Here is a 22,756-nt window from a genome sequence, read left to right as displayed (position 1 = left end):
CTGAGCAATAATATCCTGAGCAGTGCTGCTTATGGGAGCTTTCAGAATTGCATACGGCTGGTCGGCGGAGACGTTGTACACGCAGACCAAGTAGGCCGGCTCGCCATCACACCACCCTATGAAGCCCGCATTCCCGTGCTCCTTGTTGCTCGAAGATTTGATGGTCGTCATCCACGCCCGTGTGCTCGGGTCCTGTGCGTGGTATCAGACGAGCAATGGGCATACGCTTGGTCGCCGTAGACGAACGAGTGCGCAAGGCGCCCGTATATTTGCACTATGCACACATTCGGTAGCACACGCTACGCACATATACGCTCGTACATGTACTCGGGGAACACGAGCATTCAAAGTGGCACCGCGCCATTTGGAAAAACGGCTATCCACGGTTAACGTTACATACAGTGCCCGGAAATTCCCATTTGAAAGATTTCCTTATTTGATTTCTTTTTCTTTTTTTTTTCAAGAAGAAATCCAGAGAAACTTACAGCATTTCCGCACGTTAAGCGTGTTGGCTTTCTAACTCGGAAAACACTTTTTAGCACCAGCAGACAAGGAGAGAAAGGGAAACGTAGACAACACAGTACGACAGCTTGAAAGATTTTATACCCAGATTATACACATTCTTCTTTTTAAAGAATGTGATGTACATTACTCAGTAGATATGCTCTTAAATGTTTCAGCTGAAGTCCGTAGCCCACTTACGCTGACGGTTGACTTACCTGCGGAGAACATACTGCGTTTCTGAGATATTCAGCTCAATTTCACGGATAAACACACGTGTTATTTGGATATATCCGCCTACAGGTCTAATAAACGCTTGTCACCGTATCACTCTGGTTATTTGAAACTGGTCAAGATGAGCATTGCCAACGTGTGTTTCGGAAATGCGTTAAAAAAAGTCCTGCCATCACGCGATTTACGCGGGCCTCTAAAGCATCGATCACAACGGTTGTATGCAGCAGTATTTCCGAAGTCCGTGCAAGTTTCGGTAGCAGAGCGCTCGTAGAAAATATGTCGTGTACATATAGTAAAACAACTGAGCACGCACCAAATCAACAGACGCAAAACCGACGGAATGTAGCGGTAGCGCCCTGTCTACGCAGGACGGCGCATTGTCTTAAGGGAATGGCCAGTCGTTGGAACAAAGAGTGGTCTTCTCAGCACCAGGCAAACATTGCAAAAAAAAAAAAAGAAAGCCGAAGGTACACTATCGCGCAGACGACTTCGAAGATGAAAAACCTGAGTGCCTATGCATCAAAGTCTGAAACGTCCCGTCAGAATCCGACTCGTCGTTTGACTCGTCGTGCCTCATTTTGTGCTTGTCGAGCCTCCTCTGGCGTTGCTTACTTCTTCCGCCTGCCATACAATCCAGGGGTGATATCGTGGGGCGATGCCTTATGCCATATTCTATGCTATTCTTATCATCCACCACTCGCGGCTGGCTGATCGCGTTGATAACGCGGACGGACCGTCGCTCTGACCACTGGCCAAGCGCGAAAAGCACAAAAAGCATTGGAATCGGAAATAGCATCGTTCCGCGATTGCACCCCAGGCCCTGGATCAGCGTCTTCCATAGCGCGCCCCTTCCGCGTTACTCCACAGCAATAGGCCGCGTCACGCGAAGACCGCTTTTTAAATCATTTCCAAGCAGGTGGAGCCGTTCCGCAGAAGCATTCCGTGACGTCTGCTGCGTCATGGAATCGTCTTCTTTATCTTCTTTGTCGCCCCTGCTTCCCGCCTTCGCAAAGACGAAGTGAGCGCGCAGCACGCGCTGAGAGGTCACGTGGTACCTTTAGGACCGTTTCGTGTCGTCGCCGCGGTTTTAGTTCAAGGCTGCGTTCGCATGAGACATATAAGCCGGAGCCTGGCGTTGGGTGGTCCATGGGACATCGAAACACTTTTTCGGGTTACTTAAGGGCAGTGGTTTACGGGTTACCGTGGTCTCGTGGTGAAAGTACATCGGCCGGGCAGGCCGTTGTCATAATGAGCGCTGAAGAGAAACTTTAAACGTAAAGTATAACAGTGATGCTCATTTTCCCGTTCATCATCAGGAATGCGGCTGCGTTCCGTTAAAGACGTGTGGAAGATTATTGAGGCACAGGTTGTCTTTCGATTGGGCTAAGCTGCGCTAGCGCCCCGTCGATTGGTCTGTTAAACAAAGAGACGGCCTTTTTGGAAAGGTCAGTTTGACAGTTCGAGCGGGTGTGACGCCACTGCGCATGGAGCATAAAGGTGATTCTTTTAAAGAAATAAAATTGCTGAAGTGAGCGCACTGTGTTGTCCACGTTTCCCATTCTGTCCGCTGGCGCTAAAAACGTTTTCAATATTCCAGTATGATTTCTTGCGTAAAGTATTTCTTTCAGCTGAATTACATTCTAACTAACTAACTAACTAACTAACTAACTAACTAACTAACTAACTAACTAACTAACTAACTAACTAACTAACTAACTAACTAACTAACTAACTAACTAACTAACTAACTTTTACCTTCGCGTACAACGCTTGATATAAGTCGCGCGCGTTTTGAACCAGAGGTTGAAGATGAGCAGAGGTACTAATGCGTCACATCTGTGTTTCGTATCGCCTACAAGTTGGCATTCTTACTTGACGACACGTTCCTTTAATTAAGACCGTGAAATGCTAATACGTTCAATGCAGTGATCACGCACAAGGTTCAAAATGAACAGATTAGGAAAACTCAATGCGCGCGTAAAACGACACTTCTCTTTTTTTTTGTACTGTTCGCGCTGTTATACACACTGGAGGAAGTGAATAAAATAGCGTAATAGCCCTACCATTTTATAGGAGACCTGTAAATGCGTGAATTTGAGAGTAGACTCACGTCGGCCAGTTTCTTCAGTATGAAACGGCTATCCGGGCTGGACCCGGCAGGCTGCGACGCCAGCGGACATTCGTCCGGGTCTAGGATCCTCTGCGTGGTACTCTTTTCCTGGGTAACTCGGCCCCAGCCCGGCTGCGCCTCCTCCATGAGGACATAGTCGTCGAGACTGTCGTTCGGCTTGTTGGCCTTTTGAAGCGCCTGCAGCCAGTGGAAATAACAAGACAAACTTGTGGTGACATCGTCGTATCACAAGGGCACGATTCTTACGCGCACGCTTTGTGATGATGTGATTTTTTGTGAAGAATACAACGATGGGATGGGAGGGGGCGTGTTTTTGTGCCATCACTGTGAATATGAGATGGGACCCCAATCGGTTGTGGCATCCCCTTTGACATTTATAAAAGTAATCGAGGTCTGACTAGACTAAAAATAATTGGTTGGTTGATTGATTGATCGTTGGGGTTTTACGTTCCAAAACCACGATATGATTATGAGGGACGCCGTAGAGGAGGGCTCCGGAAATTTCGACCATCTGGTGTTCTTTAACGTGCACCTAAATCTAAGTACACAGGCCTCAAGCATTTGGCCTTTATCGAAATACGGCCGAGTGGTGCGCTCAATTGACAAGCTTTACCTATTGACTCAGATGTCAATTAACCAGCCAGATGAGCATGCGACGTGGCTTTCAAAGCCAGTTTTCTTTGTCAAGCTCCTAACTTTCTATCCACCTTTCGCCAATTCAATAAAGTTGTTGTTACCGTAAGATCACTCTCCTCCGCTACAGAATCACGCAGCAGAGGTTCCAAGGAACCCAAGTTCTGAGAGTCTTTCGATATGTGCACGATTTCTTAATACTTTTACAGTATGGTGCCTCGGGGTTGCATTCTGAGTTGTCACAAATTGCCGGAACATTTGAAGGACGTCTTCCCCCCCCCCCCCCCTGTCATAACTAGAGACCGGATTTTAGGCAAAAGCCTATTTTGTTCCTTGCGCTTCTATCGCGCCACTTTGATATATGACCATGAATTAGAGGTTAAGAAGGGCTTCACTAGTGTTTTTATAGTGCCTATAAATGCCTATTTTTGGCGTTTGTGCCTAATCCTTACGAATGCCTATGAATGCCTATTTTCAAAATCAGCGCTTGTATTAACACTATTAAGCCTCAAGTGTCGCTCCCGGGAGCAGTTTGAGACCGTTATTCATGTGACCATGCGACATTGGCTGTTCAGAACCTATGGGGTTCAACCAGTGGCGTAGGCAGAAATTTTTTTCGGGGGATGGGGGCACGCGCTTGATCGACATGGGGTGCGGGCAGGTAAGAGTGGTCGAGTGTCATATTGTGCTTTGCATCCCTTGGTAGAAAAAAGTTTTTTTTTTTTTAGGGGGGGGGGGTCACGGGCCCGGTGGGGCACCCCCTGGCTACGCCACTGGGTTCAACCTTGTCCTCTAGTTCAACCAACTCCCGGAAGCAACCGCTAGCAGCCGTGAAGTGGGACACACCGGCGAGCATTCGCTGCCGCAGAGACATGGCGCGAGCGGTTGGCGAATGTGAGACCGTGGAGAGCCGTCAGCGGAAAGGAGAGTGAAGAGCGAAAAAGGAAGAAGAAATGTGATGTGTACGCGGCTTTTGTTTTTGTAATTTACGTTGTAAGGTGTTCACTGCATTAGCGCAGCCAGAGATCTTTTCGGAGGGGGGGGGGGGGTTCAACCATACTTTATGTATGTTCGTGTGTGTGTTTGTATATACACATGCAAAACTGAAAAGTGTCGGGAGGGGGGGGGGGGGCGTTTGAACCACCGAAACCCACCTAGCCACGCCAGTGGTTCTTTACGAGGGGAGAAATTGACTCTACGCGATTCGACCCGGCCAATAGGAGAGAGAGAGAGAGATAAACTTTATTTACAATAAAAAATTCCTTTGGGGGGGAGCCCTAATCGAGGGCCCCACTGGCCTTGGCCGCCCGCTCAACCTGGTCGATCAGCGCTTGCTGATAGGCCAGGTCTGAGCTGGACAGTCGCGCCTCCCACTGCTCCAACGTGTGTGTTGGTATCGTGCCTGTGTGTGTCAGGTGTGGGGGGTGTTTAGAGCAGCCCCAGGTAATGTGATAGAGTGTAGGGCTTCCTCCGCACCAGAGGCAGGAACTTCGATAGCACGCAGGGAACATGGCGGAGGAATCCTTCTCTTCTGGTCTTTTAGCGATCTGGCTATCTGCTCCTGTTCTGCCCTTCTCAGTCGTGCCGAAAAGACATCCAGCAGTGTATTGAATCGACAGTGGACACTTGACTTACCGTGCAGCACACGGGAGGGACCGTGTTCTGTGAACCCCGACAAAGCACGGCTACGTTCAACTGTTGGCATCTTTGTGCCATCTATCCGGGCATTTCATTAAAAAATCTTATCTCTCTCTCTTAAGCAATACAATTTTTGATTTCCTGTCGTAGACTGAGGTCGCGCACGTCTTCGTTCGAAATAATTTGCACGTATGTGAAAAATTTATTGTGCCTATGTTTACGATTTTGGAAGCCTAAAACGTTGTTTTGCCTGCCTATTTGTGGCGCCTAAAACGAGCTTTTTTAGTGCTTAAAAATCCGGCCTCTAGTCATAACACATGAGATTTTACATGGGGATTCCCTCCGGTTCAGAAAAAGCAGTAAATGCATGCGTATTCAATAAAGCATTTCATTAGGAGTACACGTGTGCATTCTTCTTAGAGGATCTTGCGCCGCCATCTTGAATATCAGTGCGCGACCGAGCAAAGGCCCCCCTCCAAATGTCGTCCGATTATCTGTCACCGTAGGGGGGGGGGGGCTCGAGATTTTACTGTATTCCTCTTCTTGGTCACCTTTAGTAAGAGCGTTACCGTGTGTCCTTCTAGTCGTATCTTTTTCGGTCGTAAAATATCGGATCCCATGTACCACGTGTAGGGCGCGCTTGTGTGTAACCAGCGCTAGATACGCAGTGCAATCCACCAAAAATACTCACACATGCTCGATGAAGCAATGGGTTCTGTACGTTTATAGTAAAAAACGCACACCAACTTAACCTTAGCATGGTTTACACAATTCCCTGCATTTCAATTGTGTAGGCATGTAGTGTGTGCCTTTTCTCTACCTTTTATGCCCTGGGAAAACAGGATAAAAAAAAAAACACTTTCATTCCCAACGTTCTCTGTTTCTCTTCGTGCTCTCACACTCCTAGCAGTAGGATCCTACACGTTGAAGAAGCATGAAAACCGTTCGTAACACCTGTATCCGCGAAAATAGCGTTAGAGAATACAAGGAATTCAGGCCCGTATTCAGGAAAACGTTCTTACGCTAAATAAATTCGCAAAAGAGCAGGCGACAGCCAAAATTACACCATCTCCCGCTAAAGGGGACCATGAGGCGATGCGAAGCCGGAGCACTTGCACGATCGCGTTCCGTTGTCCTTCGTTGTGCATGCTACCGACCTCGCGTCGTGGAACGCGAAGAGGGACGCTACGCGCGTCGTATCTTCCATCTAGCCTGGCCGTTAATTCTCACAGGGCGAGCGGGGAACGCGGTCGACAGGCGGGCGAGAGGGGGGCAGCGCAGAAGGGGAGAGAGAAGGGGAGGGGACACGCATGCGCTCGAGCTCATCGCGGCGTTGCGCAGGAGAGAATTTCGGCGTGTCTAGCCCGCGTTTCAGAGGAAGAGTAGAAAGGGGGAGGGGAGAGGGGTATGAGAAGGGGGAGGGAAGAGGGAAAGTGGAGAGGGGAAGGGGAGAGGGAAAGTGGAGAGGGGGAGGGGATAGGGTGCGTGGAGAGGAGGTGTGTGGAGAGGGTGTGCGCATGCGCAGTGAGGGTGGTCACGCCGCACACCACCACCACCACCACCACCACCGGATTGAGCTCCGCCTTAAGATACTTCGCATCTAATAATCATGTTGGACATTCTATTAGCGGACGCGGTCAGCCTAATGGCGAACAGCGCGTGCGAACGGAAAGCTTTGCGAATGCAACCCCCGATATAGATGAACCCCCTACTGAGCTGAGAGGCACTGTGCGTACGCAAAGTCGCCAAGGAGGCTTATGCGCTTGGAAATGGATCGTAATGATTACCGTGAAAAGCGTTCACTCACTTGAGCAATAACTTCTCGCGATGTGGTGTCCTCCGTTACCTTCAGTATTGTTTTTGGTTCATCGGGCATGACGCCGTGTACCACGAGGAAAAACATTCGACGCTTCAGACCCTGAGCTCCGGCGACCAGGTTCTGCAACAGAAGCGTTAGACAAAAGAAGGCTATACTTTTTGCGTATTGAAGAGAGACTCCAATAGAGGTCATTACTGAAGCACAAGTTCAGGTACCGCTATCAAGCATAAAACAAATGATTGCAAAACATTTTAGTCAATGAAGGAAGGAAGGAAAAGAGGAAAGCCAGGGATGCTAACCAGTTTAGCATAACCGGTATGCTACCCTGCACAGGGAAAAGGGATGGAGGAGACTGAGGGGAGAGCAGAGAAAGAGAGGGGGAGCACACACACACACACACACACACACACACACACACACACACACACACACACACACACACACACACACACACACACACACACACACACACACACACACACACACACACACACACACACACACACACACACGCGCGCGCGCGCGCGCGACGTCACAGAGCGGCAGTCTTGTGAGGTTTACGGCATCATTATGAGTCTACAGCCGCTCGTGCAAGTCTGTTGTCCTTAGAAATCCTCACAATACCTACCACTAACCTCAATGCATCCGAATTATTTATTCTGTGCGCCAGTTCTCAGACCTCCGATTCCTCTTGGGCACGTAAAATAATGGTTGCTTATTAAGATTATTATTACTAACCTTGAAAACATGTATTTATATAAGAGACAGAGAGGAAAACGTAGGACAGACCGAAGAAAAACGAAAGAAATGACGCAGTGACAGAGGTTAAAGTAAGACAGTGACAAACAATACAAATATAAAAAAGCGACCATTATTAGAAAACACGATTAGTAAACCCCGTCTTTTAACAACGTCGTTCGAAGCTCAGTGACTTTTGATTATTTGACAATAGATCACTGTTATGAGCCGAGGCAAAATTCACCTTACCAGGCACACATGATAGGAGCAGCACAGGGTTAGCGACTTTCGAATTTTTTAACACCCGGCTTGTTGTTGTAAAAGAGTAAAGATTTTTGGAATATACTCGGATCGTTGTAGTAAGTGAGGTCATAGTGCTGAAATGAAAGGGACGAAAAAAAGAGCGCACGTACCGTCGTCTTTATCGTCCCTGTAATTTCAGCTTTATGAGCAAGATCATTGCCGTTTCACCCGTACTCTTCCCTTCCGGCACCAATATATTTAGTCCACTGAATGAATGAACAAAAAGCGTCATTGATTCCTTTTTAAGGGGAAGGGCGCAAGGGGATAGAGGGGTACAGGTAGGCCTCCGGCCAACACCAGTATGGCCTGCTGTTGAAGGTCGGGCTGCGCAAGGAGTCGCTCGGAGAATTTCACGCTTGACGGTTGTCTCGTCCGCTCGCCGAAGACCACTCGCCGATTGGGGCCCTGTCCGCGATCACCTCTAACCGCTCCCCATCTTTCCTATCTATTGCTTTTAATCCCTCCTCATCCCTTCCCCTGTGAACCATTGCTGATGTGTCGTACTTTGCTAGAGACAGCTGCGGGGTCACTTTTCTCTTCATTTCCTTTTTATTTCATTATAAGACCCCCCCCCCCCCCTCAGCTGCACAAGGCAGCCTCCCAGTGCTCCTCCCTAGCTATTCTGTCCTAGCTATCAATTGATTCAGGAAGACAGGGCTGGTGCGCACAGGACACCCCCATGTGATGTTATTTAAGTCCGCTCCGACAGAGCCGTAGAATTCATAAGAGGAGGAGGGGTAAACAGAGGGATTAATCAGGTGGAGAAGGTGAGGGGACGGAAATGAAGGAGTCGCAGCTGTCGCCACCGGACTTCGCATCTGCGCGGGGATTTGCGCATATCGTGGTAGGTAATAAGCCGATCTCGTGCTGTAAACGGCGCTTCCTCCGCAGCGGGTTCCAACACATCTGATGCTTGCGCCCACAATCCTCGGGCGCTGGCATTAGCCGCCTCGTTTCCCAGAATGCTCGCATGTGCGGGAGTCCAGATTAGTGTTACAATTTCACGGTCGGGAAGAGGTGTGTGTGGGGGGGGGGGGGGGGGGCAGGGATTCGGTGAAGGTGAAATGCAAGAACACGTGCACTCAGATTTAGGCGCACATTAAGAACCTTAGGTGACAAAAATTAGTCCAGAGTCTCCCACTAAGACGTGCCTCATAAACACATCGCGCACGTAAAACTTCATAATTGCATTCCATTACGAAACTGCGTAACGTTAAGTGTGCAACACTTCATCCGAATTTACCGTTTTCTTATTACAAAGGTTGGAAGTTGGCGATTTTGCGAAAAGAAAGCTTTTGGTTTGGACTTCAAGAAGGTTTTACAATGCATTTGCGCCAGGTTCGGTCGGTCGTGTAGCTGTCTTGAGTACATAGCAATGTAAGCATTGTTAACGTGTGTGCCTGCAAGATCATACAATTTTCCACTGCCACCAAAGCTAACGAATACAGTGACAGTGGTTCGTGGTTCCCGGAAGTGAGGTGGGCCCGAAGCTTCCGCCTGTAAGCGCGCAACACTCACATCTCTGCCGTCGCAGCGAATGCTATCGGTCGAGGAGATTTCCTTGGTCCTTCCCTTAACCTTCTTGGGGATGGCGCCTTCAAGCAGGTCTCCGTTCTGGTGGACGACTTCCAGCCCTTCATCCTCGAACTCGGAGTAGACGAACAGCGATGACAGAGGAAGCGGCTGGTTCTGAGGGCTACGCAAGCGTACGTGCCTGTAACCTGCAACCAGCCATCGGACGTTAAACCCTTCGGACGTTAAAGCAAAGAGCAAAAGTGCACATATGCACGTACACTATACCCCTGCCGTGAACGCAGCGGAAGCGAAGTTTGAAGAACAGCTTTCAGCGGGCACCATTTGAAGTGGTTAAATAATTTTTTCACGCATTTTTCACGCGCGAACCAGACTGGCCCTATTCGGATAATTTGAGCGGATACAATAGCCCCACTTCTATCGTGCGGCTTCAGTTATTTCCTTTACATCGCGACCTCTGGCTCCCGTAGCTAATGTGCGATTCTGCTTTGACAAACATCCGCCGTTAGAAGCGTATACCTAAAAAGGTTCAGTGTAGCAGATTTTATTAATTAATTAATTTATTTATTTATCAACGCAGATGCTGCGTTGACGATTAAAAGTCCCCACGTAGAAACGTTGGCTCCAGCGACAACCCCTATTCAATAATTTTTCATCTCTTCTGGTCGCACTCATGTAAGAAAAATGAGCCGCAACGAGCAAGTACATATGTTTTGCTGAAAAACCAAAAAGACGCGTACCATCAAGGAAAAAGGTAAGGACAGGACAGAAAGGGCGTCACTCGCAACTAACTTTATTCCCAGAACATCAGCGACATATATAACCACAGCGACCCTGCGCGCGCACATCGCCTCACAAGCTCGTCAGAAAACACGCGATAACATGATCAACTAATCGAAAAATGAATCGATGAAACTAAATTCACCCCCACGCAGAGCAACAGATGTGTCACTAACACAGCATTCTTTCTTCTTTCTAATATAGTATGCTTTCATAATTTCACGCGCTAAGACATCGTTACTCTTTCCAAGAACGGAGACACTGGCAAACCCAGGCTCACACTTGCAGGAACCACAATGCACAGGCAAATGTGCTGAAAGTTTATTTTTCACCGAAAGTTCGTGCTCACGAATTTCTTCTGCACCGAGGCCCTCCCCGTGTGGGAAGAGGCACGCAAGGCCCTTTGTCGCCTGCTCGGTTGGTGTAGTGTACGAGATCCCGCTTAGTTGCGGTAGGGTATATATCGGCCAAACAGGCCGGTGCATAAACGACAGGATGAGGGAGCACGAACTTTCGGTGAAAAATAAACTTTCAGCACATTTGCCTGTGCATTGTGGTTCCTGCAAGTGTGAGCCTGGGTTTGCCAGTGTCTCCGTTCTTGGAAAGAGTAACGATGTCTTAGCGCGTGAAATTATGGAAGCATACTATATTAGAAAGAAGAAAGAATGCTGTGTTAGTGACACATCTGTTGCTCTGCGTGGGGGTGAATTTAGTTTCATCGATTCATTTTTCGATTAGTTGATCATGTTATCGCGTATTTTCTGACGAGCTTGTGAGGGGATGTGCGCGCGCAGGGTCGCTGTGGTTATATATGTCGCTGATGTTCTGGGAATAAAGTTAGTTGCGAGTGACGCCCTTTCTGTCCTGTCCTTACCTTTTTCCTTGATGGTACGCGTCTTTTTGGTTTTTCAGTAAGCATGTACCAACTAGCCCAACAAAAAGTTCTATTAAGTTACATATGTTTTGCACAGAATTGTCCCTTTGAACGCATCAAGCGAGCACGTTTGTCTTTGTGTGCCATTTTGGAAGGTGTAGTACAGACTTTATTGAAACACCCACTACGCGTCTGTTAGGCAGGACGCGCACCTACGCATAGCTGCACACTTTGTTGATGCTGTGAATGATGATGATGATGTCGATCAATGATGGCTTAGCCCTTCGTAATGGGTGGGAAGCTTTACACCGTTCATTCGTTATGTAATTCGCATGGTGCGACGCCCAGTGCGATCCTGCGCTTAAGCAACGCAATGTTACGTGTGCTAACGTGACTCCTGGCCCGACATGACGCCTGTATTCGCCGCGAGGTCGGGCGGTGGTGGCAGCACCGTCGCCGCGTTAATGTGGATAGACGGTCGGCGGCACGTCTCCAAACGTACACAACGGCGCTTCGCTGTGAGCGGTTTGAGCCGACTGCCGGCGAATAAAGCGCGTTTACTGCAGCCTAATGATGATATGAAGTGCTATCTGATGATGTGCAGCGCTACCTGCCAATCAATGGGGTGCTGACCTTCGGTGACAGTCGTGTTTTGCACTGTGCTAGATGTTTTTTCTTGCATTATTTGTACGTGTTTAGCTTGTGTTCTGTCTATATATTACAATATAAATAGTGTTGCGCGACTGAGCCAATTAAGTATTTACTTCTTGCTCTATCGGCTGCAAAAAAAAAAAAAAGATGCCTGTATTTCTGCGTAATTAGTTGAAGAAGAACTTTGTGCACTCTGCTTTTCTTTTTGCATGGATACGTGCACTGCTGTAGAAGTGCGTGGCTAGAGGTCTTTTTTACCGCTCACCGGCCTTTGCAGACGCTAGTTCACGCTTTGCGGCATCACAAGTATTTCGAAATCGCCAACACTTCACGAGATGGTGTCGCTAAAATTCTGCATTCACACCTCGACATTTAGTGCTACTTTTGTTTAGGACGACGCCAAATGCACTATGTGATGTGCTTGAACGACAACGTGGTACCCACATTGAATTAATTTTGGCGAATGGACGGTATGCGATGATTACGACAAGCATCATACCGACACGAGCAAGCACTCACTTATTAGAGTCCGTACAAGCCTCGGAAGGTGAAATGATTGCGTATATCGTTTAGGCATATACGTACAAGCATTTGATACTGTGCTAACACAACGAAATAAGCTGCCCTCTGAGTACGTGCGTGACGTTTGCCCACATGCCAACACGTTGTGGCTAGCAGACGACGCAAGGAGCCATCTACATTACAGGGTTTCGTCCACTCGCCGCTAGGTGCCGACTCTTTTCGATCACGAGGCCAATAGGGTCTTTTTCCAAAGCAGTTTCAAGCACTGGCGTGACTTTGTGGTAGAGCACTTGACTGCCACGCAGAATACCTCGGTTGGATTGCGGCTCGAACCCGTTTTTGTAAGGTCACGCTTGAGAGGTCACGTGAGTTTGTGTGCCGCACGCCGCATTTTTCAAGGCCAGCGTTTGATGCGACACTTAAGGCCTTATAAGGTCTCAATAGGTGTAGTGTAAATCACTTCTGGCAATACCATGCACTTCTGAGTTATATTTTATTTCGTGACAGAGGAAGCGTGTTTGCGAGCATTATAAATTTAAAGCCGTTCTCGGTAACGCGATAAAGCACACCAATAGAGTAATGCGGTTTCCAAAGAGAACTCACCTTGCTTCAGGCTTTTGACGGGAATCACTCTTTGAGAAAGGATGTGATTTGTCATCACGTCGATAACAGAAAAGCGCAGGAATGCCAATTCTGCAAAAGCGATCTGGAAAATAGGCGAAATATAGCGCGAGTCAGCTGCGAAAGTTTCTATCACGAAACGCACTAGTGTGTATTCACGAACACAACGCTAATCGGTGAGCAGAACGAACGCTTTCGACGGAAATTACCATGATCGCCTGTAGGAAACACTGAGCTGGTGTCCGTAGTCACGCAAGAACAAATGCACACGCTACAGCAGGTTAGGTACAAATCTGTTCAATGCCTAACTCTGGAGCGTTACGAAAACTACTGGCGACGTAAAAGGGCGTTGTGTCGCTGGCATCGAATAAAATGCACCGAGATCATAAGCAGTACGTCATACGGCCGGTTCGAGAAAAAAAAAAAAAAACGTCGCCTTTTTACGTCGTCCTACTGTAAATGAAGAATTCGTTTGAGTAGACAACTTTAAAGGTAACGTCAAATATAACTTTCCAAATACTTCGATGGAGGCGAAATGCTAGAGGCCCGTGTACTGTGCGATGTCAGCGCGCGTTACAGAACCCCAAATGGTCGAAATTTCCGGAGCCCTTCATTACGGCGTGCCTCATAATCATATCGCAGTTTCGGCGCGTAACGTTCACCCCCCCCCCCCCCCCCAGCCCCCCCAACCACACACACACCAATTTCAAGTACAAAAAATATTAACACCAACAGCGCACAAAAGGAACAAAACACAGCGGTACGACACGGACACACACGGTAGCGGTACGACACGGTAGCGCTGTGTCCGAGTCGTATGCTGTGTCTTGTTCCTTTTGTGCGCTGTAGGTGTTAATATGGAGTACCAACATGCCCAAGCTCACGTCTTTACAAAAAATACTTCACTGGAAATCAAGCATTCGTTTAACAAAGTAATCCACAGCCGCGTGCACGGTGCCTATTTCTTCCGCCAATACTCATGTCAGTACGATGTCCACGATGCAAGAAAACGAGTGAAGAAGGACTGCAAACTCTCGCTATAGTATGACAAGTGATGTTGCAGTTAACATAAGGCTGATCTAGACACGCAGTGCTCGGCGCAACGAAAACATAGATGGATGTAACACGAATCAAAGGCGCACGCAGAGCTGCGAAGCGTAAATCAGAAGAGGGCTTTTCTCGCATCTCGACAAAGATCGGGAGTGAAAAAATGTGGCTTACCCGGAAGCAGAAACTGTCTTGCCAGATGGGATTGAGCGAGTTGCGCTGCACAATCTTGGTCTTCAGGCGATTGCAGTCGAGCGGCACGCCCACCACTTCGACCTCAACCTGGGGGCTGCAGGCGTATGTGTTCTGACACACGTATTGGCCGGAGATCACCTGCAGCAAACGACACAACCTTCAGGAGAGCAGAATCATTCCAATGCGTATTTATTCACTAAAGGATACGGCGAACACAAAGAGCAGTGCGACGTTTTTGCAGATGCGATTTGTGAAGGTTTCAGTGAAACAACCATTATACGTGCATAGACGTTGAAAGCCACCACATATGCGTAATTTCTCGTATCTTTTATGTTCATACCTATGTGTGTAATATATTATTGTTATATACGTCTAAGTTCACAAAAACACCGGCGGAGCAGTTCTTGCACTTTTTTTTCAGTAATTTTCTTATTTGTGCAACTGCATCTCACGGAGGTAGCTGCCCTGTCAAGCTGAAATAAACTTACTTCCATATTATTCATGCGCCCAAAATAAGAGCAACTTGACGGTATTCGAGCCACCTCTCAGCTGCACTTGCTTAACAACAATTAAGCAAAGAAGATGGCTTTTAAGGGCTCGTTTTTCTTTGTTAGACACAATATTTATGAGAACTAACAGACAATAATGCCAAGGAAAGTATAGGAGATGTTACTTGAAATAATTGGGATATAAATGTGAAGAAAGTAAAGTGGGCGAAAAGATAACGTGCCGCCGGCAGGGACCGAACCCGCGACCTTCGAATTTGTCCGATGCTCTACCACTGAGCTACGGCGGCGGCCAACCCCCCGTCCACTTTACAGGGTATATATGTGCATTTATACCTAGGAGTGTTAGTCAGCGCCGATCGCAGCCATGGCGGCGAGTGCGGAACACTGTTTTTCTGCCTTTCGGCGTCATGTAGCACGTGATCTATTCACGAGCTCGCAGCTGACCAATAATCCCTCGCATACTACCTGAAGGCATCAAGTCTGCCAGAACGAGACCCTTGTTATGAATGAAGGAAAGAAGATGGCTTTTAAGGGCTCGTTTTTCTTTGTTAGATACAATATTAATGAGAACTAACAGACAATAACGCCAAGGAAGGTATAGGAGATGTTATTTGTAATAACTGGAATATAAATGGGAAGAAAGTAAAGTAGACGAAAAGATAACTTGCCGCCGGCAGGGACCGGACCTGCGACCTTCGAAACCTGCGACCTTAGAACCTGCGACATTTGAAGGTCGCAGGTTCGGTCCCTGCCGGCGGCAAGTTATCTTTTCGTCCACTTTACTTTTTTTACATTTATATCCCAGTTATTACAAATAACATCTATACTTTCCTTGGTATTATTGTCTGTTCTCATATCCCGGCCATGGCGGCTGCATTTCCGATAGAGGCGAAAATGTTTGAGGCCCGTGTACTTAGATTTAGGTGCACATTAAAGAACCCCAGCTGGTCGAAATTTCCGGAGACCTCCACTACGGCGTCTCTCATAATCATATCGTGGTTTTGGGACGTTAAACCGTGGATATTATTATTATTGTTAGTTCTCATTAATATTAACAACAATTAAGTGGCATGAATTACCAACAGTGTCATCTGTGAAACAGTTGTGGCTGGTACAAAACCAGGAAGGATCTCTGCTTTCCTAACTGGCATATGCCTTTGTTTTTTCAGCACCACAACCGTTAGGCTGTACACCTTATGAATAGAAAACATATAGGGTGTCGTCGACTGAAGTTGCGAACGCATACGATGTTTTAGAACGCTCAAATATTTTCGGTGTTTACGCAAGTCTACAGTCGCGAGATAACGTGCTGAGCTGTCACGTGACTATGACTACTTCGCATAGTGCAGGGCACAGACACGATGCTAACGCAATGCTAACACGATGGCACGGAACGTGTAAGCTGTGTGACCTTTATCGCAGGATAAGGTATCATGAAAAGGAGGAACTCTACGTCATCCCTCACCACTGAATTGGATGTCACCTTAGAACTTGACCTTCGCCGTTACACAATGCATTGGGTAGCAAACCGGATTTTCCAGTCTGGTTGACCGTCCTTGTCTTTCGCCTTTCCCTCAATTTTCGAATGAGCTAAATGTGATTCAATGCTCTGTCTCTGCAATTCGTGAAACTTCAGTGCGCTGTTTCATCCCAGATGTTCCACAATAAGCCGTCGTAAAACATTCCACAATCAACCAGCTTACCCGCATTTTACCATAGCCATAGAGTTCCTGTGCAGCGGCTATTACGCTGCGCTTCCGAAGTCGGCTACGTAGCGGTCTTTAGTATAACTGCATATACTGTCACGTATGACGGGTATCGCAAGATTAATGTGCTTGTTTGGCTGCTATACGAGTATACGATGGCGACAGGTGGCGCGTGAGTTACGATGCCGCTTACAGTGATATGAAGGTTGAGGGGATGGATGCCGTCGAATTCCTTGTCCCACGGGTTGTACTGGCCGTGCATGATGTTGTTCTTGTCCCACATGGCGCTGGGCTTGAGAACGTAGCCGCAACTGCCGTTCTGCTCGAACATGGCAGTGTTGATGTGCAGGCCGGTGTCTGCAGAATGGGACGATAGTACAAACAGAGCAAGATTGACATCACGGTAGTCCGTGAGGGCAATACATTTTAAAAGAAAGTTGTAATAAAAAAAAAAAAAATATCCACGCATCTCCACGAAGTGAATCATGCCGAGTGGGCGAAGCTCTGGGTATCGTATGGGTGAGTAACCGTAGGTGGTGGTGGTGGTATCAACTTTATTTGACTAAGAGTCAACTGACGCCTCAGGGTGGCTCCACGCGGGAAGCGACTCTTTCGGCCCAGGAAACGATGGCCAGCTGTTTCTCCCGGTCGGGAGTTCTGATAAGTTCATCCCATGTTAATTTTGAGGGAGCTGGTAGGAGCGATTTTGGAGGGGGAAAACCCCCGCATCCCCACAAGATGTGATCTTGGGTAGCTAGTGCATTTTGAGTACAATTTTGACAGTTTGGTTCGAATTCTCCGTTCGTGATAATTGCCAGTATATGAGGAGTGGTGAAAGAGTGCGTTTGTATGCGGCGTAGGATTGTGGCCTGCGCTCTCGTGAGGTCGTCATCTGGCGGAGGGTAAAGCCTCCGTTCGTTTGCGTAGTACTTAGTGACGTCATTATAAGAAAACAGTGCCTCACCCGGGAAAACCGGGTCCGAGGGTCGCACCTCCCGGTTAGTTAGACCTCGGGATACACGATGCGCCTCCTCATTCCCCGGGTTCCCCGAGTGGGCAGGGACCCACACAAGCTCGACGGTTGCTTCTCCCCGGTCTTTTTTAAGGATCCTTGCCGCAGGGACGGCTACGCTGCCTTTAGCAAAATTCGTTATTGCTCGTTTAGAATCGCTTATGACCGTCCGAGCGGAAGTGCTCGTGATGGCCAGCGCGATGGCAGTTTCTTTCGCCTCCAGAGCGGATGGGACTTTAACAGAAGCAGCGTTTAAGATTCGCCTCTCTCCGGTCACTACACTCACTACGTAGAGCTGTTCGTTCTGTTTTGCTGCATCTACGTACACTGCAGTTTTGTCGTTGTAATACTTGTCCTGCAGGGCCCTAGCTCTGGCAGACCGCCTTCCCTCATGTCTACCTGCTAACATGTTCTTTGGAATTGGCTTCACTACCAAACGACGCCTAATAGCCTGCCGCAATGGAATTCTTCCCGCTGATTCCATGAGGGGGTTCAACCCCAGATTGTGTAATATTTCCCTACCCACCTCCGTGCGAGATAAACGGGCCTGCTGTGCTATTTTGTGAGCCTCAATAAGCTCTTCAAGGGTATTGTAGATGCCCAAGTTGAGCATTTGTTCAGTGCTGGCATACTTAGGGAGTCCTAGAGCCGCCTTATATGCAGTACGTATTATGCTGTTGATTTTTGCTTTATCCGAAAGGCGTAGGTGGTAGTATGGGAAGGAGTATACAATGCGGCTGACCAGGAAGGCTTCAGTCAGCCGGCATAGGTCTCCCTCCTTCATTCCGTGATGTCGCGTGGCTACGCGCCTAAGCAGGCCGCATATCTGGCGGGCCGTGGCTTGCAGCCTCGCTATCGCCTCAGAATTGTGCGTATTGTGCTGCACCAGCATTCCTAGGACTCGTATCGTTAAGACTGGCGGGACTGGTCCATCCTCCATAATCACCTGTATGGGGGTAACCGCATCTCCCGCCGTCCCAGTTTTGGCAGATTTGTTTCTAATAATTAGTAATTCAGATTTTTTAGGAGAGCACGCAAGTCCGTTACGCCGGACGAAGCTCTGCACCGTGTCAGCTGCTTTTTGGAGTGCATCTGTGATTTCCCCATCCGATCCACTGTTAGTCCAAATGGTGATATCATCCGCGTATATAGAGTGCTTGATAAGCGGTATTTTCCCTAGGAGGGAGGGGATAGCTACATTGCGGATTTCCTTAAAGAAAGGACAGCCGAGTTTCACCTAGGGGAAGTTACGAGTGGAAAGTTCCTTTTAGGGACCAGGGGCACTCCTCAGGGTGCGGTCCTCTCGCCCTTCTTGTTCAATGAGTAACCGTACGTTGTCCGAGCGTTGTCCCATATAATGTAAATTGAGTGACATGAACTGACATAAAGAGTCGACGACAAAGCTAGGTCCTAAGGTCCATAATGTCTACGTTGAAGTCGCCGACTAGTATAAAGGGTTTGTGCTTGTAGGTGTTTTATATTGTTCTGTTACAATTATGATTGATGTTCGTCTATTGTAAACCTTTTTTATTCACATACACACATATATGTTTCGACAACAGCAACGGTTTTCTATATACCGTGACAGCCGACAGTGAGAGTCGACGACAAAGCTAGGTCCTAAGGTCCATAATGTGTACGTTGAAGTCGCCGACTAGTATAAAGGGTTTGTGCTTGTGGGTGTTTCATATTGCTTCGTCGCAATTATGATTGATATTAAGCTATTTTTAAACCTGATGTTTAGATTTTACACGGTGCTGTACCGTGAGCACGGACAACGGACAAGCCTCGACCCTAAGGTGCTTTGCCCCTAAAAAGTGACAGAATGGGGTAGCAGAGCCCAATTTAGACTAGTTATCTTCGTATGAAACCCATACATTCGTTGAAGATGACAAATTATGCAGACACATTGACAGTGCTTCATGCAGGCGCAAAAAGACGATGGACATTGGTAAAAAACCAGCTTTTTTTATCAGAAAATAGCTTAGCGGGTGAACTTAGCACATGAAATGCTAGATTCGTAGCTCAATTTTAAGTATCTGTGTGTGTCTTAAGCACTACTCAACACGCATTCACAACAGCTCATTCGCACTGCCAAATTTCCACAGGTCGCTTCACAGTGCTCCATCAATGCCATACGAAGAAGCCTTGCCGAAATATTGAAGTCTGGGTTATGATAGTGAGCGGGTTCTAACAGGGACATTCATAGGCTCCTCTTAGGCTCAGTTACACTTAGCTGCTGTATTACGCGATCTTTGTGGCCTGACCGGAGCGCTCTGAAACGACCAGTAAAACGTTTCACATGTCGCAGGTCCCAGCAAATGCGCTTCTCTATTTCATGCGCAGCTTTCCTGTTGACAGACACGACAATATACGTACCTTCAGTCTGATAGTTGAGCGCAACCATCTGCAGTCCAAAGGCCCAGAACGTCACTGGGTTGAAGTTGGACGAGTCTATTCTCATTCCGGCAGGATATGTACGCATCAGTTGGTTCTCGCAATGCGTGAGGAAGGGCGTTAAGGACGTAGAACAAGGCTTATCAAAACAGTGCACATAACTGTCGAAATGCGCTCTCGCACTAACAGCACAGTAACCAAGGTTATTTCGGGTGCTCACAGTGACTAATATACACTGCTATAACAACAAGCTCTTGATACAAAATGCTGCTAACCGAACAATGTCTTTAAAATCTCGCCCGCAATGTCGGCCCTCAGGAAAAAGAAAATTCTCAGAAGACGTCCCAGAAAAATTCCCATTAAGGAATGGAACTGGCGCAATAAAACACGTACGCTGCTTTATCATGAAGTCGCGATTGCCAATTTCAGTAGCGCTTCGACATACACAAGTGCCCGTTGAAGCTGGCATTGTAAAACATTGAAAACTTTTTTTTTTCATGAAATCAAGACAGGCTAGTTGGTTCATGATTACGTGAAAAGTCAGACAAAGAAACAGCGCTAGCAGACGGGACAGAAGAAGTAGCCCAGAGACAGCCACCGTGTCAGTGGGCTCGTTCTCGTTGCGGCTCGACCGATCTTTTATTTAAACATTACGGAACCGCCTGACATACAAATGCGTGCAGTATAATGCATTAGAGAACTCTAAAAGAAAAGAATAATAATGCAAACGGAAAGTCCCGCGACAGGTTGCGAAAAAATAAGAGACGAGAATGTTGACTTTAATGAGAAGCTGAAGATGACACAGCCCACAGTTGAACTGAAAAAAAAAAAAAAATGTTCGTTCACGTATGTGAATGTGATGCTTTTAAACAATTTACGCTGATTATTTCCTCAATAGCGCCCGCGATGAAGTAATCATTTTTACAGCACAGCTGGCAGGAGAGACAGACATCATGTCATACGAGGCCAACCCCCATCCCCCCATCCCCCGTCCCCTGTACGGAGAACGAAATTAATTTTGGCACACGTCCCGCTCATTTCCAGTTCCATATAACGAGACCAAGCGACGCTTCTAGTATATTATTTACGGTAGTGTACACACTGCTCGCGATCAAATATGTCAATCACGGTCACTGCTGTCGGAGGTCGATGATGAAATAAATATCAGGTACGCTTCGAGCAATGAATGATTCATAACTTTCAAAGCGTCGTTTTATGCTGCTCAAAATCAAACGGCGACAAGGACGCGAACGTGTGAGCGTATTATACGGCCAGTCCACAAGGTAAGCTCTCTTATCTCACCGCCGAAGGGTGCAAGACGTTCCTCCTATAGGTTTGCAAAAGTATTTAGAATGTGGAAATTGACGTATCGAAACAGATCAGACTTCACGTTAAGCACGTGCGTAGTCGATGACGGTTGGCTAGTTTACACTCGCTAAAGAAAAGAGAAAGCTGTGCTGTATAGTTCGCGGCGGTTGCCACAACTGATACATTGCACTTAGGGCTAAATGGACCAGAAAATAAACGGACGGAAAGTGGACAGGACAAAAGAGTAGGGATCATGTTACACTAGCTAGTAAAAAGATTGCCTCAGTTGCGTGCAACGGTTGCGGTGCATAGATTATTTCCAATAAAGCATTTCTTTCCCTCAGAAGCGTTGACTGTTGGGCCAGTTATTGGGATAAGCTTCAGTTGCAAGTGAGCGTCTGCCCTATCCATAAAGTTTTCTTCCCGCACTGTTTTTTCGCTCAACGACTTCACATTTATGTATTTTCGTCATGTCATATAAGGCGTCATCAGGAGGCTGACATCAGGTCTTCCGTGTCCCTGGGCGCGTTCGGCTCATTCCTAGTTTTATGTAACTATAGGGTTGAAGAAACACGTTAGGTATTCTTATCAAAGATAGCACATATATCGCACGCAAGACTGTAAATGGTCAATAAATCGCCAGTGGAAATATTCGCGCCTTCTTTCCTGCGCACTTTTTTGTTAGGTTCACAGTGCTGTGTGCGATGTATCAGCTGTTCATATTCGGCATCACGACGAATCCAGCAATCATGCTGCGCTGAATTCAGGCGCCACGAAGAGACAAAATAAATAAGATACAATGAGAAAAAAAGAATTACATCGCGCAACCTATAGCAAAAGAGGTCATGAACCAAATAAATACACCACCTAAAAACGCGTTATAAAATATAAAGGGTCAATTAAATGCAGGTCGCATGCTGCGTTGGTAATCCACATGAAAAGAAGCACAGAACGCGAGCCAAGCTAATGGAGTTGCTGGGAGAAAAATGATCTTGGAGGTCATTAAGGGTATAAAGGAGTTGCAGTCGTAGTCGTAGGATTCTCTAGAATATCGCCTGAGACGCGAAGCCTTTGTCTACAAAAAGGAGGTCATTAGCTAGGAACATAAATGCTCCCGAATCTTGACTGTATTATGTCGCGTCCGCAGAAATAATTCATGGCACGTTCTGCAGGCTCTCTATAGACTCTCGAGCATCGTTGATGCCAACCAGACGTCCCGAAGTCAGCTGCGGCCCCCCATGCGGTGACGTCGTTTCATATGATAAACGCTGCACTTAAGCCTCAGGACGCCGTATTCACACACAAGAAAAGTCCCTAATCTAGGACTGTTGGTAAGAGAAAATGCCAGCCAATAAATAGTGAGACAGACATATTATTAGCGAAAGCGGCTAACCACTGGCAAGGAGCACCTACGAATGAGTATGTACATTTGTGGATTTCAGAAAGATTTTAGTTTGTAAGTGCTGTTTGCAATTGGCCAGTTGCCTACCTAATAGAATGCCAGCCATCACGATCGGCTGGCATCTGCTCTTAGCAGCGCAACAGCTTAGCCGTGGGTTCATGTTAGAACTAGAAATTAACAGTAATGGTAATGTATTTATTAC

At 47.3% G+C, this 22,756-nt stretch overlaps 1 protein-coding gene across 1 annotated transcript in view; it reads right to left on the bottom strand.

Annotated features, from left to right (window-relative positions):
* The window catches only part of LOC119379154 (1-phosphatidylinositol 4,5-bisphosphate phosphodiesterase epsilon-1), a 187,872-nt gene that overhangs the window by 11,327 nt on the left and 153,789 nt on the right, over positions 1-22,756 (bottom strand). The window contains exons 27-34 of the mRNA XM_037648352.2: positions 19,827-19,951; positions 16,629-16,792; positions 14,200-14,358; positions 12,961-13,063; positions 9,516-9,718; positions 6,945-7,076; positions 2,846-3,043; positions 1-192 (exon numbers count right to left, since the gene is read on the bottom strand). Coding sequence (XP_037504280.1) covers positions 1-192; positions 2,846-3,043; positions 6,945-7,076; positions 9,516-9,718; positions 12,961-13,063; positions 14,200-14,358; positions 16,629-16,792; positions 19,827-19,951 — 1,276 coding nt within the window. The remainder of the gene's footprint in view (positions 193-2,845; positions 3,044-6,944; positions 7,077-9,515; positions 9,719-12,960; positions 13,064-14,199; positions 14,359-16,628; positions 16,793-19,826; positions 19,952-22,756) is intronic.

This window comes from Rhipicephalus sanguineus, chromosome 1, assembly GCF_013339695.2.
Source record: "Rhipicephalus sanguineus isolate Rsan-2018 chromosome 1, BIME_Rsan_1.4, whole genome shotgun sequence".
Lineage (NCBI taxonomy): Eukaryota > Metazoa > Arthropoda > Arachnida > Ixodida > Ixodidae > Rhipicephalus > Rhipicephalus sanguineus.
The sequence above is the reverse complement of the archived record's forward strand: the minus strand, read 5'-3'. Positions and strand labels throughout refer to the sequence as shown.